The sequence below is a fragment of the Streptopelia decaocto genome, assembly GCF_964273445.1.
Source record: "Streptopelia decaocto genome assembly, chromosome: 7".
NCBI classification, from domain to species: Eukaryota; Metazoa; Chordata; class Aves; order Columbiformes; family Columbidae; genus Streptopelia; species Streptopelia decaocto.
Window position 1 is genome coordinate 19,354,556 of NC_138661.1, and position 18,478 is coordinate 19,373,033.

Consider the following 18,478-nt stretch of genomic DNA (forward strand, 5'->3'; position numbering starts at 1 on the left):
TCATTACAAAAGAGTATTCATTTAGGTTAGTTCAAAGTTATTTTATTTTCCTTTATATAAAATTCCCTTGGATTAGTTCTTTTTTTTTTGGCTTATGGACTGCTCATCGTAACTATGGTTGATATACAGAGGGGAAAAAAAAGGGATATTCCGCTGATCTGAGGAAAGACCATTGTGTCTAAGAAATAACTTGGAAGAGTTCAGCATAGTACGAAATTACCTACATATTTCAGCTGAGATTAGTGATCTCCTGAGTAACGTGCTATTTGCGTAGTAGATCTGCAGGTTAGACCTGCTCAGACAGTAGCATGTTTGTGTGCTTTACATTACTTAAACACTTTCTAAGTTTTGCCCTTATGAGTCAGTGTTCACACACGCACTTTACCTTGTTCCTCATCACTGACCTGTTTCAAGTTTGTATATACATTAGCCTGGTTCACACAATGTGGAAAGCCATAAAATTCCAAATTGCATATGATTTCTGATTTCACACACATGCAAACACACACACACAGAGGTCTCCATATATTTGTGGGACTGGAGTACAGCCCCTTATAGGATGTTTGCATTGGTTAAACACTAAATATTACTTAATTGATATGCATTTAAAGCTGCTAAGACAATTTTTATTACGGGCAAAATTTCTACTGACACCTTTAGGAAATTTAAGTCCCAACAAGGGCTGAAAGATGAGTCTTTAGTCTGTGTTTTCTTGGTTTCTGTATTACCAACAGCTGAAACTTTGCAAGGACTTTTGTTTTTAGCTGCAGACATAAATGTATGTGCACAGGTCATTTAATATGACGCATACAGATTAAACCTTGAAAATGTTTCCAAGCTGCATGAAAATAAGACCGACAGAATTTTTGGTAAGAGGTTTGCCTTAATTGGAAGTGCTTAAAATATATGATCATATGATTCAAAAAAGCGAGGATTGCCTGCTATTTGTTGTAACCCCTATTTCTGTAATGCCCCTGTAGCCAGAGAAGCAGCTGTTCATTGCTGACATTCTCCCTGCCAGGCATTCCAACTCTCTGAGGTAATGGGCTACAAGCATACGGGCCTTCGCTTTAATTCTTTCAGCGTATCCTTCCGCATGGATAGAGCGAGGGGAACGCCTCCAGGAAAAGAAATTAAATGCACACACACAGAGGCACAGAGAGACGGGCGATTTGAAAATATTCCCGAGAACACAATTTGCGCTCATGCAGCACAGCGTCACATGAAAGAGAAAGCTGCCTGAAGAGCTGGCTGGCACAGGTTTATTTGGTTGTAATATTTTCTTCCACCCCCAGCTCTTCACCCAGTGGAATGATATCCAGAGCAAGTTTTTTGAGACAGGAAGTGAGGAATGTTTTCACTATGAGTGATCTGAGAAGAAGGTGGGTTAGCCGAGATAGCAGCTGTTTCGGACAAGAGGAACACAGTAAGTCAGCTCCCGAGGAATACAGATGAGATGGCTCCGGGAGAAAAAGACTTGGAGTGCTCTGAGGTGTTTTTGGCTACACATATGTGAAAGCAGACTCGGTGTCTTTGGATCGCTGCACAAGGTAAGGGGAAAACAGGAGGCACGGTGGAAAAATAGCGGGTGATCATCTCTGCTGTTTACTGTAGGACTGGGGAGTTTCAAGCATTTACTTTTTGAAAAGTAAAGGCTGTAGAACTGTGCTTCTGGAGGTAGGGGAGATTTGAGATGTGTACTTCTTGCTGCTCTTTCAGTCCAAGAGTCATGTCAAATATTAACTGGTAAAACAAGGGGAGAGTGGGGCTTTCTGTTTGGTTTTGTTTGGTGGTTGGTTTTTGTTTTGTTTTGTTTTGTTTGTCTCCCCAAATATTTCTGAAATAAATATATATGTTTTAAGCATTTTAAATTACAGGAACCCTTTTTCAGCATCAGATATTGCAGTTTTATTTTGCATGCTGTCATTCATGCAGGCTATTTAAAAAATCTTTCTAAAGAAAAATACTAATTGTTGATGGAGGAGTGGGAGGTGTAAGTAAAAAGATACTACAGTGCTCAATAATAATGTGTCAGTTATGACCAAGTTGCTGAAATTCTAATATAACCTTTTTGAAACTACCTGTTTGGGTTGAAATATAAATGTACAAAGTTTGACCACTAAAGACATTTTTAGCTGTTGTGTGAAAATTCCGGGCTTGCTAAATAAAGGTTTGTTATTGCAGAGGTCATCAATTGGATTTGTAACTCCTGGCTGTGTGTAGTTCCTTTTTGCTACAGTAGCTTTATAACAATACAGATGCATCCGAATTTGAAGTAATGCAGAAGGCAAACATGAGAGCACCTAACATTGCAGAATGCACAGCTGCTGGATAAAAACAGCACAGCTGTGTTTGCAGGGAGTACACATGGCTAGCAGTAGAAGTTACTGAATGATACCTCAGTGTGATTCATCAAACTTGCTTTTATTCTACAATATTTATTACATTTCAGGAGTATTTTTTTTTAATTTGGTCTTTTGTGACATGGACTGGAAGTTAGTCACTTAAGTTTCCCTTGTTATAAATATGTTTCAGAAGTAATGGATATTAGCTCAGATATGTACTGAGTTAAAATTAAATCGTTGAGGTAAATGTTCAGTAAAACAATAAATGCAAGCAACAAATTATAACCTGAAGAGCACTCCTAGCACATTCTGAAAATTCTGCTCTAAACTTTCTCCTGCGCTTGCATTGCAACCTGTCTGCACAGCAAAATAACTGAAAGTCTGAGATTGCCTAATGTCAGCATTAGATGGTTTGGAAATTTCATGTCAGGTCAGCCTCTGGTTAGTGATTTTTTCAATATTTTTTTTTCCATGCCCATAGAATACTTTCCCAAGGGCCTGATGGTGGCATAAAAGTTTGAAGATCTTTCATATTCAGTGGTACTACATGAAAATGGAGATTAAAATAGCACTGAACTTCTGACTGCAGCTTTCAAAAAGATGAGGAAGTTGGTTTTTCTCATTGCCGCAGCACCAAAGAAAGTGTGTAACTGTGCACAGAGAATGTGTTGGAAAACAGGCCCCAGGGACATGAGCTGAGGTCAGTCAGTCAGAAGTTTCTCTGCCAGGAATAAACCCAGTGCAAGATTCTGCTGGCAGCAGGCAGGGAACTAAAAGCTTCTGTCTGTAGAGCATTCCTTGCGTGCTGCTCTGCGGAGGCAGGATTTGGAGGATCAAAGTGCAGAGTGAGTAATAAAGTGAGGAGTCCCCACGTATCCCTAAATTTTTCAGGGAAACCTGTTGCTATTGGTTGTCATTTATTCTGCAGCTGCACACAGAAATAAATTATTTACTGTTTGGGACAGTTGTTTTTTTTTATGATTTTTAGGTAGTATCTGTTGAGCATGAGGATTGTGTAGGATGGTGGGACTGCCTCAGGATTGCTAGAAAGGTGCTCATGAAATATGCTTATGGTCATTCTTTGGAGAGGAGTTGCAAAGATGTCACTGAGGAGAAATGCCGAGCTGCCTCCTCTTTCCGTCTGTGTTAGGCCGGTACGTCGTTCTGCCTGCCTTTCGGTGCTGTGCTGCTTACAAGGGAGTAGGGAGTCTGATACAAGATTTTCAACCTAAAGAGTTTGTGGTTGTGTTGAATAACATTAAATCTTTAGATATGTATCTAAATGTACAAGTAGTACGTGGCTATTTGTTTATAGCTCTGCCTTTGAGTGTAGAAACAGGTGTGCTAGGAAGACTACTTCTTCTGATTCCCCCACCCCGAATAAATGAATATCCTCCTGTTATTCCTGTCTGATAATTTTAAGAGTCTTCAGAAATCAAATTATGCCTTTTAAAATGTGCTACTAATACGTACCAGCCTAAAAAAAAAAAAAAAAAAAAAAAGTATGTGGGTGTTTTCTTTTTCCTGTCAGGCGGTGCGGCGCTGCCACTAGAGGCCCCCCGGCCGAGCTCCCCACGCCGGCGGCCGCTGACAATGAGGGGAAGAAGCCGAGCTGTCCCCGGGCGGCCCGGCCCTCAGGCCCGGCCTGGTGCGGCTGCCGGCTCGGGCGGCTGCTGAGGCCCAGGGGCTGCTGTCCCGGCTCAGCCCCACGCTGGCAGCGCTGCGGGGCGGGCCCGGAGGCGCTTGGCGGGGCCGGGGGACCCATGGCCTCAGCCCCGCGGTGAGGGCGGTGGTTTTACCAGCGTGTGCGAAGCGCTTTCCCTTCAGCGGCAGCCGCAGCGCCCGGCCTCGGTGGAGTGACTGCTCTCAACGCGCGTACTTCTGCAGAAAAAAACCCCCACTGTGTTTAAACAGTGTTTCGATTTTGCATCTCCCGCTGAAAAGCAGCGCTAGTAAGAGTGACACTCGAAAGAGGAGAAAGGCAAAGCCTGTGTGTTGTGGAGTTGACAGGCAAGGAGGCGTGATGGTGTTTGCAGAAGGTGGGGAAATGGGTGGCTACCTTTAGGCTGGGATTTATGTAAGTTTTTCACGGAAAAATTAGAAAATAAATGGTTTTCAGAGGTCACATACTCTCTTGGTGAGGCAAAGTGTAACCAGAAACATCATACAGCAGTTTAGTATAAAAATTAATGGTACAGCTAGCTGTAATTCAGGGAAAATAAAAGGAATTGGATTTTAATTGTCTGGTAGGAAATGGCTAAGGTGTGAGCTTTAGTGCCTCCCTTCCTGCCTTTCTTTTTTTTTTTTCCTCCTTAATCATTTATGGGGCTTGATTTTGTGTTTAATCTAACAGATAGCAGCTGAGGCTGCATGCTGCTCTGAAAAACAAGGCAGATTGCTGGTTTTGCTCTAAGAAAATTGCTTTGTTCAGTATTAGAAATACCTAGGGCAACTCGGACTTTGTAGAGGTATTTCATTTAAATACTGATTCAGTTCAGAAATACTCCTTTTAAGACATTGCAGCCATATTTGATTAAGACTCTTTACTCACTTGCGAGTATTAAAAAAAAAAAATCAACTTGCCAAAGATTGGTGTTGTCTGTGGAAAAACCAGAAACTCTGGTGCTTATTTCATTATTTGAATGCATAACAGTGCTGCATTTTGGAGAAGTAGACTGATTATTTAGATTTAGAAGAAATATACATGTTATTTTTCCCATGTTACCATTCCCCTTTCAGTAAAGAGTATTTCTGATTCTTGTATTTATTCTTTTTGCTCCTTACTAGGATTCCAGTGGATGCCCCTTCTGCCTGTCTCTTGGTGGAAAACCTGCTTGTCTTTAATGGCTACTGCTGCTGCTGGTTGATCTCTGGAGACTTTACAGCTCCTTCCGTTTTGAGAGGAGACAACTTCTTGCCCCCTCTCAAGGTCCCGGTGGTGGTAGCTTTCTATCAGTAACCATCTGTGGGGGAAAAAGAAGATGCCTCTACCTTTTGGGTTAAAATTGAAACGAACTCGACGTTACACGGTATCCAGCAAGAGCTGCTTGGTGGCTCGTATCCAGCTGCTCAACAATGAGTTTGTGGAGTTCACGCTGTCGGTGGAAAGCACGGGCCAGGAGAGTCTGGAAGCTGTGGCTCAGAGGCTGGAATTGCGGGAGGTAAGTGAACTGCTGAGCAAAGGTGTGATCTTTGTTTCGCGCTACATGACCTGTGTGGTGAATCCTTACCATTTATTCAGTTTATTTATTGAAGGAGCTATCCTATGTTCTTATTGTTTCTTCTTGATGGGGCCTTGGCTTGCTCCAAATTGCAAAACTGATGTTACAGAGCTAGGGAATGCCCAAGGGGGAGGACATGTGAGAAGTGGCAGGGAATAGAAGCTTACAGCTATAAACAAAGTGACTGTTTTTTTTAAACCTGACAATGCTGAAAATGCTGTTCAAAAAACCACATAAAGCAACAACAAAAAAATTTCTGCCTAGGCAACGTGGTTAAGAATTACTGCAAGACTTGTGACAGCTTTTAGCTAAGGATACAAAAGAGGGTGTTATTTGTGTTCTTTTTTTTTTTTATGATTAGTGCTGTGAAAAGAACCTAAAGCACAAAATATGATAAGTGTACCAGTGACCAACTATTTGTATTGCTTGTTCAAGTACCACAAACACGTTTGCAGACACTGTCTTGGAGCAAGCATATAGTAATTTAGATCGAGTGCTGGCCTCATGAGGAAACATGCTTTGCACTAGTTGAATCTGTATGTATCTGTGTAACCTGTCTTTTTTACCCCAAAAATTCTTACTTGCTATTCTGAAAGGTCCTTTTGCAACTGAAATTTACTCTTCTCCTGCACATTTAGTAATGATTCATACATCTCCTGAATTACTTCTGAAATGCTGAGCGGTGAAATGTTGTTCATAGAAATCTACATAGATTACCAATGTATGAACCAGTGTCATTGTTTTATAATTTTGTTGAATGCAGGTGGACTTGATTGCAATAGTTGAATTGTCTTGATCCTGTGTAACCTAACGTTTTCCACTAGAGTCTCAAAAGGTTTAGTTCATTTTGTAGTCATTAAACTGTGACAGCATTTTTGGGAGGCAGGAGAGAGAAAGCTTGTAATAAAAGTTCAGTGTTGCTAACATTTTTCTGAAAAAGATGCTTTTGCTTTGTTATGTAGTCTGCCATATAATGGTGTTTTGAATATGGGATTCGAATGCAGGATAAAAACCCTAGATTAGGTAACCAAAATAAGAGTAATTGTGACAATAATTATCTAAGAATTTTGATTTATTTTTTTTTTTAATGCTATGTTTTCATTGTCAAGCAATGGCAACTGCGTGTAACTTTGCTCAAATACTGAGCAAATAAATGTAGGACTCAGTCCTGCAAACATTTATTACCATACACAGCGTGCATTACTGCAGGATTTCTCAGTAGGAAATACTATATACAGTCAGGGTTTTTTCAGAAATACTTTTTGCTTGGAGAATAATAAACAAATGAAATAGTTGTGAATCCATTAATTTCTAAGTGTTTGTTTACTGTAGTTGTTTTCAATCCCAATATACATTCTTTTAGATTGCCCAGATTTTCTTTTCTTGGGTGTGTTCAGTTCTTTTTTTTTTTATCTTGCTCCTTCTAGCAAAGAGAGAATCTAACTACTTTTGTAACCTTAGTATTTACTTAGAACACATCAGGTGTCATATATCTAGAATTCATTTATTATGTTATGAACAGAGTTTGTCAGTTTTATCTATCTACTTTCAGATGCCACTGCTAAGTCAACAGAAGGTAAAGTATTTAACTATATTTGGTTTGCAAAATGCAAAGGCTGTCTTCCTGAACGATGATTGCGAGCTTTTATTGAACTAGTCAAAGCACATTGGAGATTCAAGTTTTTTTTTTCCAGATATTCTTCATTATCTCTTTCTTTGTAGCTACTCCTTAAAATCTGGGTATTATTAAAAAAAAAAAAAAAAAAGAAAGAGAAAGATGGCAGTTCCCTCAATTAAGAGTCATATATCAGACTGAGGGAGTTGACAGTACACTATTGAACTCTGAGCAGATTCCTTCAGTCATGCATTCTTGCATGGATTATTTTGGCAGGAAAATGTGTCGCAATAAAAAGGAATGGAAAGCAGGGATATAAATTACTTTCCAGAGCTTGCATTCAAAAAATGTTGTTCTGCCTTTAAATAGTCAGGTTTGCCAAGTGGATACTGGGTCATTTCTGAGTGCTGGCTTAGTAGATAGGTTTCAGAAAGAAAAATTGGCTCAGCACTTTGTTTAAATCTGCGAAAACAATATTAGTACTTGATACTATAAAATACTAAGTCCTTTCTATAAGATGTTGCATACTGTAAATGGACTAGGCATCCTTAAAGCATGACTGTGAATTCAAAGTGTCAAATGTGAAAGGGTGACTGTTTGCTTAATACTGAGGATTTAAGCAGTTAGGAAAATGGAGACATCCGTTTCGGATTAGTGTATATGGGCTACGCAGTTATGACGTGCGGTTCGCATGCACATTAGAAACAGTTTATTGCAGGAGGTATGAGGGGAATCTCTGTCTCTTCACACATTGAACAGTAAAATTCGTAAATGTCTCTTTCTCTCTGGTGTAGTCTCCAGTTACTGAACTCGGGCAGTGAATTGAACAGCTTACTTTTAATGCTGTGCCATCTTTTAAGATATTTGTTTTAACACATCCTTATGTGAACAAGTAGTCTTCAAATTATGCTTTGTGTGGCTGAACACTGGTTTTCTTTTGATTTTTTTTTTTTTCCAATTAGTACTTCTCAGTTTCCAAGTTGTATACTAGTACAGACACAATGTTAGGGTTTAGGAATTGTTCACAATTTTATTTTTTTACTCTATGGTAGACTTTACAGAAAAGTGAAATTAATGCATTAAACTAAGATTAATATCTTCTGGTATTCCCAGAAGGTGACTCCTCAGGCATGGTTATGTTATCCAGCTCTCTCAAACTGAGAAATTGGGGAAAGAAGCCAAAGGGAACAAGGAACATAAGTCACTTACCCGTTGTAGTGCAGCCTGTCTTTTATCCTGTGAGAGAACTATAACCAAACTTGATTTATGCAAAAAGCTGTATTTGTTGCGGAAAACTGTTCTGGAATTACAAGTTTTGATGAACTGCTGAGAGCTCTGATTGTTAACTAGCTCCAAAAGTATCTGCAACACAGTTCATCTTGCATCTAGGGCATAAGTATACGAATTAAATACTTGGAAATATAGAAATGTCTTTTTGTAACAGTTGATACAGCTAGATATCTATAGGATGTTTGGCAGGAAATGTTACAACTGATTTACCTCTCTTGCTGAATCTTTTATTTCTGTTTTCTGATGTCACTTCTAAACCAGAATGAAGGAGCAAATTCTGCTGCTGTGTACAAGCAGAGTCTGACTTAGCTGCAGATAAAATACGTGGTAGAGATTTGGGCCCAAGTACAAGAACTAATGGGAGGGAACCTCTGTGGAGAGTATGTGTTGTGCATATGCAAGTTCCTGTGTTTATTTTGGACGTGACTAGGGAAAAAGGAACCAAGGTTATCCGGATCCTGAATAAGTTTGAAGTTCTGAAGCAGTGCTTGTGAAACTTTGCTCTGAATTCAAGTATCAGCTCTTGTTTGGAGAAAACACATAAAAATACTTCTATTTCAGTGTGGTGGTTTCTTAAATATGTGGTTTGCATACATAAATAAAATAAGAGCAATTGCAACTATGTTCTTACATGTATATGTATCAGCAAACATATTGACTGGGAATTAAAAGTTGGGCCATGTCACTAACATAATTGTGTTTATGCCTTGTATCAAAGTCTGACAGCAATTTTAGCTAATGCTCGGAGAAATAAGAGGAGAAGCAGTGCTCATAGGTGAACTGCTATGGTTGCTTCTGTGAACCAAATCTTCCTTAAAATTAGGAAAAATTGTCATGGAGGAATATATCTAAAAATGATCAATTTAAAAGGTGCTACTTCATCGAAAAACAAACTTGACTCCATCTGAAACATATATAAACTATAAGTGTGCTGTAATTGTAAATTAGGAGCCAAGATAGATTGAAGGACAGAGCAGACAGCCAAAAATCAGTAATTGCCTCAGTGCATTTATTGTAGTTCTTCCTTTTTCCGAAGGAAAAAAGCTATACATTCAGGTATAGAATTAGCACCTAGTCTTATTACATTGAGCACCACAAAATCAAGGTTTTTCCATTAAAGCAATAGTGTTAATTAGGAAGCCTTGCCCCTGATTTCTTAGGCTTTTTTAATAACATTTGGTCAGAATTTGAATGTACCACCTGATTGTATTTTGTCACTGTCACAATGTCTTTGAATTGCTCTATAATTTTATGCAAATGTTGACAGGTTTTCTTTACTTTTGAAGCAAATGCATTAGTTTATTGTTTAGCATTTTTAGACTACTTTGAAATTTTGCTTTTCCCCATTGTAAAGCAATCCGAATTTAAGTCTCTTCACATTTCTTTTAGTGTCAACGCTCTGTAAGATGTGAGTCAAAAGCAGGTGAGTCCATCTTTCTCAGAGCCTTGGACAGTGGTGCAAAAAAGTAACATGACGTAAAAAACAAACAAACAAAAAGTATGATTCTGCATTTCTTGGGCACTTTAATTGATAACTGATGTGTTTCTGTGTGAGGTTAAAACATGTTTTGATGGGATATGTCTTCTGTGCACTGTAAAGGTATTGCTCTTTGGCTTGTAAATTAGCCAGTTTACCTTTATCTAATGTACCAATGAGTACAATTTGCCTTGCCTATTAGAGACTGTTTATTCAAAATATTTGAAGGGTGTAGAACACGGTGTATTCTGATTTGTGCAATGTTTTAAGTTGAATAAATTAGATTATGTCAGATTACTTTGCAAAATTTTGATTTTGTTTGTTTATTTCCTATCCCTGCTGTTTTGCTATAATCAATACTTGGCAATTGCTTTTTTAAATAGCATTTGTGAAACCCACATTTGAGTAGTTAGGAGAAAATAATTGTGTGTATGGGATATTGAGAAAAAAGGTATACATTGTGAAAGAACTAAGTCTTCAGAGTGACTTCTCTATATTCATATCACTGCTCTGCTAAATACTCCTTTCTGCAGCTGCAGTTGAAGGTCTCGTCAGCACTAGAACAACAAAACTAGTCTAAGCAGAAGTAACCTGAAGTGAGTAGCTTCAAGGTGGGGAAAGGGAGGGATTTTTGTGAGGCAAGACAGCGGTCCTCCTTTTTCTGCAAGAGGTGGTGTGTAGAGGGGGCAGCTTCCCACTGGTACATGGCAAGACTCACAGGCTTCTGTCTCCACCACTTCCAGAAAGCTCTGGATCTTGTACACCAGCCAGTCCAGACTGCTCCAGATACTTTCTCCCCTAGAGAGCGGGAAGATTTGTGGAGGAGTGTAGCTGCTGTGATAAGAGTTCAGTTTCTGGAGAATTTTCAGGGCCTCTTGTCTCCTTCCATAGTTCTTAACATTGGAGATAGAGTAAAGCTTTCACTTGGTATCTGACAGCCATGCGTAGTACAGGATTATTGACCCCGTTCTCCTACATGCGGCTTGTTTAAGCTGTGATATCCTGATGGCAGAAGCTGTTTTGTATCCAAGCATACAATAAACCTAGACGCAGTGGAGCCCTTGGGCTAACTGGGATTTTGTAAGTCCATCTGCAGAGCTTATCCTTGTATAATGAGGAGGTGTTTTCAGCACTCTGTTCAGGAAAGCCTTATGGCTTGTTTTATTTGTATGTACCAGTGGAAAAAAGGAAAATCCTGAAAATATATTTTGATTGCATTATTCTGTAAACCGTGTTCTTTTTTTCTTTTTTTTTTAAATTTATTGCCTCACATTTTCGGATGTTGGTCCCTCAGGTTACTGCCCTAGAGGCACGTAGCAAACTGCTTTAATTAGAAGGCACGGTATTAACAACTAGAAAACAGTTCTCTTTTCCAGTCTATTTGTAACCTGTGAGATACTCTGTAAGATTTATAATATAGGATATGGAAATTAGCTGGGAAACATATAATTAAATACATAAGTTAAAAGTAAACTTTGAACACTGCTATGCCTCAAGGGAATGTGTGGTAAAGTCTATTTGTCCTCCTTGCCTCCATCTACTAAAAGTGGTTGGTTGGTTGATTTTTTTTTCCTTTAGTCTGAGGTTTTCTATAGAATGTTAGGGGTTTTGTGTTGTGTTGGGTTTTTTTTGTTTGTTTGATTGGTTCATGTTTGTTTGTTTTTTGTAAAGATGGCACTACTAGTGCTTTCTCAAAATCCTGGGGAACATAACTTTTTCTTTATATTGGCAAAAAATGAAGGCACATTCGAGTTTGGGGATCATAATAGGTGCTGTTAAGCTCAAGTGAGAAGATAACACACATCTGATATCTGGCATATGCATTTGCCATTTTTATTTATTTTCTAGATAGTGTAAATTGTGACCAAAATAGACCCTGAGATTCTATATTAAAATGTTTTTGCGTACTGCTAATCAGAACAACTGATATATACGAGTTATGTTTAGATTAGTGCCGAAGTGGAATTACATTAGAGATGAGGTTGATCCATATTAAGGAAAACAAAATGAAGTGCAGCAATTAGTTGTAACTAACTAATATCAGGCACTTGACACAGGGAAGGACTATCTCATAGATTCAATTTCAAATTATAAAACAGGTGAGGAACAGCAAAGCATCCTCAATAGATGTAGAAACTGATGAGAACGTTAAGATTTTATGATCAGTTTTTAATGGGTTTGTAACAGATAACACTTAAAAAAAAATTGTTATTTAATTTACATCCAATAATTTCTCAGTAAGCTGTTTCTCTTTGTCAGCACCAATTCCATAATAATGTAGAATCAGATAGTACTTTAAGTTGGAAGGGACCTCTGAGGGTTGAGCGATCCTGCCCTCTGCTCCAAAAGGCCGGTTTGGAGTGGGTGGCTCAGGGATTCCTGGGTGAGTTAAAGTGCCTCCAAGGATACAGATTTTACACCTTTTTTTGGCTACATGTTCCAGTGTCTGCCTAGTTGTCTTGTGAATTTTTTTCTGATCTAATTGGAATTTCCCACATTGCAGCTTGTGCCCAGTGCTTCTCATACTTGCAGTGAGCACTTCCAAGAAGAGTCTGGCTCTGTCTTCTCTAAACCCTGCTGTTAGGCAGCTGAAGCCCACAGTAAGATTTTACTTTAGTCTCTTCTCAGGACTGCTCAGCCCCACTTCTCTGACTCTCATCATACATCATGTCAAAAGACAGAATATAGTCACCCACGATAATGTAGTTTTGTGACACTCATAGCTGAGGAAGCTCCTCAGCTTAGCTTAGGAAGCCTGGTTGACTTCATAGATGAAGTCACTCCCACCGACTTGTGAGCTGGAATGCTGTACTGGGCTTTTGGTACTTCTGTGTTCTGATAACTTTTGAACATTTATGCAAAAATGCTTGCTATTCCTGCCCACAATGACAGGAAGCAGCTAGGTAGAAAGTAACTGTGCAGAAATCATATGTTCTTTTTATTTCTATTTGATTTTCTTCAAAAGGGTTTGGCCATTAATAAGTCACTAAAATAAATGAACCTTAAAGTAGCGTTAATCTTAACAGCTTAACATATTTTAAGAATTATATCACAATGTGCTTTTTAGAACTGGGTGTTGTCCTGAGCTACTAATAATAAAATGTTTTAGCAATGAATAAAATTGGATTCTATTTTAATCAGTGTGAATATTCTGGAGTGCATAGGCTCCTCTGAAAATTCACAGGATCAAATTCTGCCCTTGAAGTCAAGTGAAAGGTTTGCATACAAGTCAGAAGACAAGCTTTGGTTCACAGTGTTTTGCTTGGCTTTCCATTTTATTTTCAATAGTCCAGATTGGAGGAGCTTGTAAGGGAAAATACCGTGGCAGAAAAATCTTGTTTAAAGATATACTGGATTCCAGAGAGTATTTTAAAACATGGAAACATTTTTCTTAGTCTGTTGTGCCAGTAACTACTCAGTTCTGTGCGCAGGCAAGAAAAAGTGGTCAGCGATTTAAAGAAACAAACCAGTGCAAGTGATCATCATGTCTTAAAAATAGGCTATACAACTGGTTTGGACTTCAGGCTGTAGAACCAGATGTATATTACATCAGAGAGTTTGAAACAGTTGTGGTGTTAACACAAGTTTGTGCTCTTTCTCTCCATACATTTCTGTTCCACGTCTGTGCTGCTTTGAGGCTTAAATACATGAAGGCTGCAGATGAAAGTTATTCAGACAGTTGCTTAGAAATTTTTGCACACGTTTTTAGTTTGTTTCTAAAAGTATTTCTGTGGTATCTTTTGTAGAAGGTTTTCAGCCTTTCTGGCGTGCCTCCATAGCTGTTACCCTTTGGTTATTGTCTCTGCCCTGGCCGCTGCTCCCCCCAGCAGGTTGTGGTTCAGCATTTCAGATCGTGCCCAGCCTGGGGGCTGGGGGGCTGGCCTAGCACAGTGGGTTTGCTTTTCTGAGCTCTTCCTAGCAAGTGAGATCAAGTAGCTCATGGCGTATAGTTCAACTTTAACTGTTATTTTCGTTTTTTGGTCCTCTAGTTTACTTACCGTCTTGCGTTATGTATACATTACATTTGTAACGCTTGGAAGTGACGGGATGTCAGCATCACAGTCTGACTTTGGCTTCTGTCACTGTGCACGTGGTGGTAAAAGTCTTGTCATGAAAGAGAAATACACCTTTTTAGAGGCATTCCTTTTATTCAGTTGGCTCAAACCATTGAGGAGCAGTCATTTGATACATTTTGTCCTTTTCCATGTGTGTTGTTGCAGTGAACATACAATTTCTTTCCTAATGGAGCTTGTGTGGTACTACTGTTGTAATTCTTAACATCTTATGGAATCTTAAGATAATGTCTTCTCAGTATCCTCGTGGGCTAGTGGAGGTTACCACACGCTCTCTCTCATGGTTGGGGGATTGAAGCACAGAAATAAAAGCAAATGTTGCCTAAGGTAAAAGCAAACTGTGCCTGGACTTAGAAATTTAGAAAAAGGTGTTGTTTATAGTGTTTGTATTCAAAGCCATATTTTGTTTGGCCTTATGACTTCTTAAATTTGGTTCTTGGTTTTCAGAATTCAGAAGTGAAGAACACAGTGTCCACCTGTGAAAAATTGGGCTTGAAGATTCAGTTTACAAGAGAACTGTGATTGTGATGTGGGAACACAGTCTGTTTCTCTGTGGTGATTTTTAAACTTTCCGAACTATGAAACTATTTTGCATATGTCAGCATTCTACCTTCCCTCCAGATATCTTCTGCTATATGAAAAACCTGCTTTTTTCTTCTATGAACAGTTTTAATTCAATTTAATTTTTGCATTACAGCCTACCTTTTGATCAAATAGGACCAGCGTTATCTTAGTTTGCAGAAAGGATCTCAGTTAAGGTTTAAATGGACAGACTTTATCTTAACATTTTCTTTTATCTTCTGAATACTGATTTTGCGATTGCATGGTAACAATAATTTTAATTTGGAGGTTTTTTATTATTTTTTTTTTAACAATGGGAGAAAAGACCACCACCAATCACTGAAAACTATGTTGATGCTACTTTAGAGAGGGGCAAAGAAATACATTTTGCCAGTATGCAACGTCAAAGGAACATTATACCTTAGAATTGTCTCTAATTTCCCAGTTTTGCAAATTTCCTAGAGAAAATGCTTTTATGGCATAGAAGGTATTATTAATTTAATGTGCCCCAAGTTACTTGCTGTTCTGTGCTGATAGGGAGCATTGACTCCAGTGCTATCAGTGCAGTCTGAGGCGCAGCACACTGATGCGGGCTGTGGTCGTGACGTGTAGTCAGCCTGTTGGAGCTGTAAGGGCAGCCAGCATCCCATCAGGGTAGACTCTTCATCCTCTTTAGAATACAAACTAAGAAGTATATATGTGAATTTTCAGATGTATATACAGGTGAGTTTTCACAGAAAAGTACCGAAGTGGCCTTTCTCTACTACCAGATGTTGCTCGCCAATGAATTTCAAATCTCTGCTCCAAAGCATCCAAGTGCAGGAGCTTCTAAGAAAACAACTGTAAATACTTTGTTTGCTAGGTAGACCATTTTTCCAAATCTAATTCACAGAAATTAGTGAAAAAAATCATTATGATGAATGGTTCTTTCTTTTGTAAAACTTGATCCTTAGTGGTTTTATTTTGTGTAAGTTTAAAACATCTGAAAATATATAAAGAAAAGTGTTGGATTAAAGCTGTTGGTATTTCTACCATTTCTACGTACAATAATATGTATGTAGCAAGGACTTGAAGAATTTCCATGTACATGTGTACAGAGGTAGTTTGTAACATTCCCTTATCTCCCTCCTCAATTAAAAACCATGCAATTATGATTTCTAGTTTGGGTATGAATACTTTTTCACTCCACATCTGTTTGTTGGCCCAGAACTGAATAAGTCCTGCAGGAGTGGATTTTAATAAGTTTAAATGTAGTGGAGAAATTTAAGTTTGAACAATTGGCTCTGTGGTGTGGATTTAGAACTATACTGTGGAGTGACAGAAAAATATTCTGGTCCAAACTCTTTCTCAGAGGCGATCTAATCACAGTTATATTGTGTTGCTCAAGATGTATCCAGTGGCATTTTGACATTCTTGGGATGGACAACCCTCAGCCCCTTGGGGTGGTCTGTTCAGTGCACACTGGGGTTTGTATTTTGGCTTGGTCAGGAGTTGCCTGCTCAGGCAAGGTCGCTTGTGGCTGTACCGGCTCCTGTTCTTGCTGCTGGGATGAGCCGTACATGTGCTTTAATGAGCTTGGCTTGGATTGCCCAGCTGTCCTGTGCTCTTTTGTCCCTCAGCATCCCCTGTGAACCTGCCTGCCCGTTGCCCGGAGAAGCCATACTTGGTGTTCCTGCTGCCCAGTGTCATTTTCTGTTTGCCTTCCCCACTTTCCTTAGTTTTCCTGTTGCACGGAAATGTGTGTGAGTTGCCACAACAGGGACAGGGACTGTTTGCAAATCAAGAGTAGGTTTGGTACTGTTTTAGTTGAGGAACCTTATGTATGTGGATTATTTATCTGGAAGTAATGCCTGCTTTTGATATTAAAAGTTCTCTTCCGTTCTCTAAGTTTTCAATAAGCCATAACCTTAGTCAGTGTGTTAAAACCTTTATTTCTAAGTAGCAGGTCTTTCATACAATATATTTTATCCAATATTGCAATATTAACTTTTTCTCATCATTTAAATGCCTCTTTTTCAGATTACATATTTCAGTCTGTGGTATTATAATAAGCAGAATCAGCGCAGATGGGTAGATTTGGACAAGCCTCTGAAAAAGCAGCTGGACAAATATGCCGTGGAGCCAACTGTGTACTTTGGAGTAGTGTTCTATGTGCCTACGGTTTCTCAGCTTCAGCAGGAAATTACCAGGTGAACTTCATACATGTGCCTATGACTTTGCTTTCAGCATTCTGAGATGTATGGTTTATTTAGAATTGTCTGGTTTCCCCTCCTCCACTGCTACTTTAGGTAGAATTTATGTTCAAACTGTCTATTTCTTTTGCTTTTGAATATTTAAGATATGTGATAAACTAAGCAAACAACTAACTTTTTGGTGATCTTGGGAATCTATTCAAACCTCTTTTCAATAACAGGCATACTTGCATGGTCACACATGTTTGTCTCTTCTTTTGCTTTGAAGAACCATATGTTGCTTTCAGGGACGTCCATCCTTCACAAAGCACATGCAGATTTTGTTGAGCTGTGCTTTCCTTTATTTTGCTTTCAGGACTTTCTGTACTTTCAGTACAATACATCAGCAACTACAGGCTGTGCTTCAGCTTGTGATTTTCTGTGTATCACTGGGCAATGAAGATGGATGTGAATTGTGATGTGAATTAGGGGAACAACACACAAGGGGTGCTGACTGCAGGGGAAAAGTAAAACTGAGCACATATACCGGCCAGTTATTCCTATGGGCCTATACATTGGCTTCTAGTGTCTTAATGTATATAGTTGTTCTGATTTAATTATTATTTTTAACAGGCAAATGAGTACAAAAACAGTAACTGGATTACAAGCGTATATTTGTTACTTCAGAAATATGTGCTTGCATTAGTTAACCCATTTAAGCTGGTAACTTCAAGTTGGCTGTGCTTTGAGTATGGAGTTGAGCCACATAATTGCTCAGAGGTCCTTTGAGCTTCCTTTATTCTGTGGTTACATGAAATTGTCTTTCTATACTTTGGTACTAAAATACGTTGCCAGACACCTTTCACGTAAATTGTGGTGTGAAAGGTTGTTGGGGAAATGGGCCTCTTGGTGCAGTCACTGGTGCTGTAATGTGTTGCTCAATGCTTGGCAGCTTTAGTTTTTGGTTTATGTATAATTTCTCTAAGATTATTTTCTTTCTGAAAACTCTGAAGTTTGGGGCTTTTTAGCAGCAATTTCACTGGCTTAAAAAGTCATTCTAGTGGTCCTTTTTCCCTTTTCCCTTCTCCCGATCTTTTGTTCAGATTCTGTGCCAGTTGATGTAATAGGATGCATTAGAGTAAGATAAATGTCATGGTGTTGCACTGAATAGCTGAATTGCCTGAAAAACCTTTAACATTCTTCTCTGGCATTTATTTAAAGAATATGGTGTTTATGCTGGAGTTTTAACAGCAATTTTGCAGTGTGCTGCCACATAGAAGGCAGGAATTTATGTGACAACATTTATACTCAAGTTCTGGAAGATAGTACTTGCTTTGATGTATGATAGTGAAAGTCTGGATTAGTTTCAGAAATCTGTGGAATTTTTCATGCCTTTTCAATATAAATGAGATTGAGCATGTTTAAGCAAATTATATGTTTAATGTATACCACGAAATGGAAATGTCATAGACAAAGGAGATGGTACTTGCAGTATCACGAGGTAGTATGAAAATTCTTCATCTGTATGTTTACTTTTACTAGAAGTTCTATGGAAAGAGCTTATGTTCTACTGCTTGACTGGGGAGATTTATTTCCCCAAAGGCTTTAATATGTGGTGGCTCTTTCCTTTTTCTTTTTTTAAGGCCTGGGTTTAGTCCCAGCTGTCCTAGTGGCATACTGCTTTTTTTGTAGTAGGATCCAGAAAGAGTCTAAAAAATATTTATA

At 38.7% G+C, this 18,478-nt stretch overlaps 1 protein-coding gene across 2 annotated transcripts in view; it reads left to right on the forward strand.

The window, feature by feature from the left end:
- Window positions 1–1,170: 1,170 nt before the first annotated feature.
- PTPN21 (protein tyrosine phosphatase non-receptor type 21) overlaps window positions 1,171–18,478 on the forward strand; it is a 46,818-nt gene continuing 29,510 nt past the window's right edge. For both annotated transcript variants that reach the window (XM_082059188.1, XM_082059189.1), the window contains exons 1-3: window positions 1,171–1,550; window positions 5,133–5,506; window positions 16,602–16,771. In XM_082059188.1, the coding sequence (XP_081915314.1) occupies window positions 5,327–5,506; window positions 16,602–16,771 (350 nt within the window). In that variant the 5' untranslated portion in view covers window positions 1,171–1,550; window positions 5,133–5,326. The remainder of the gene's footprint in view (window positions 1,551–5,132; window positions 5,507–16,601; window positions 16,772–18,478) is intronic.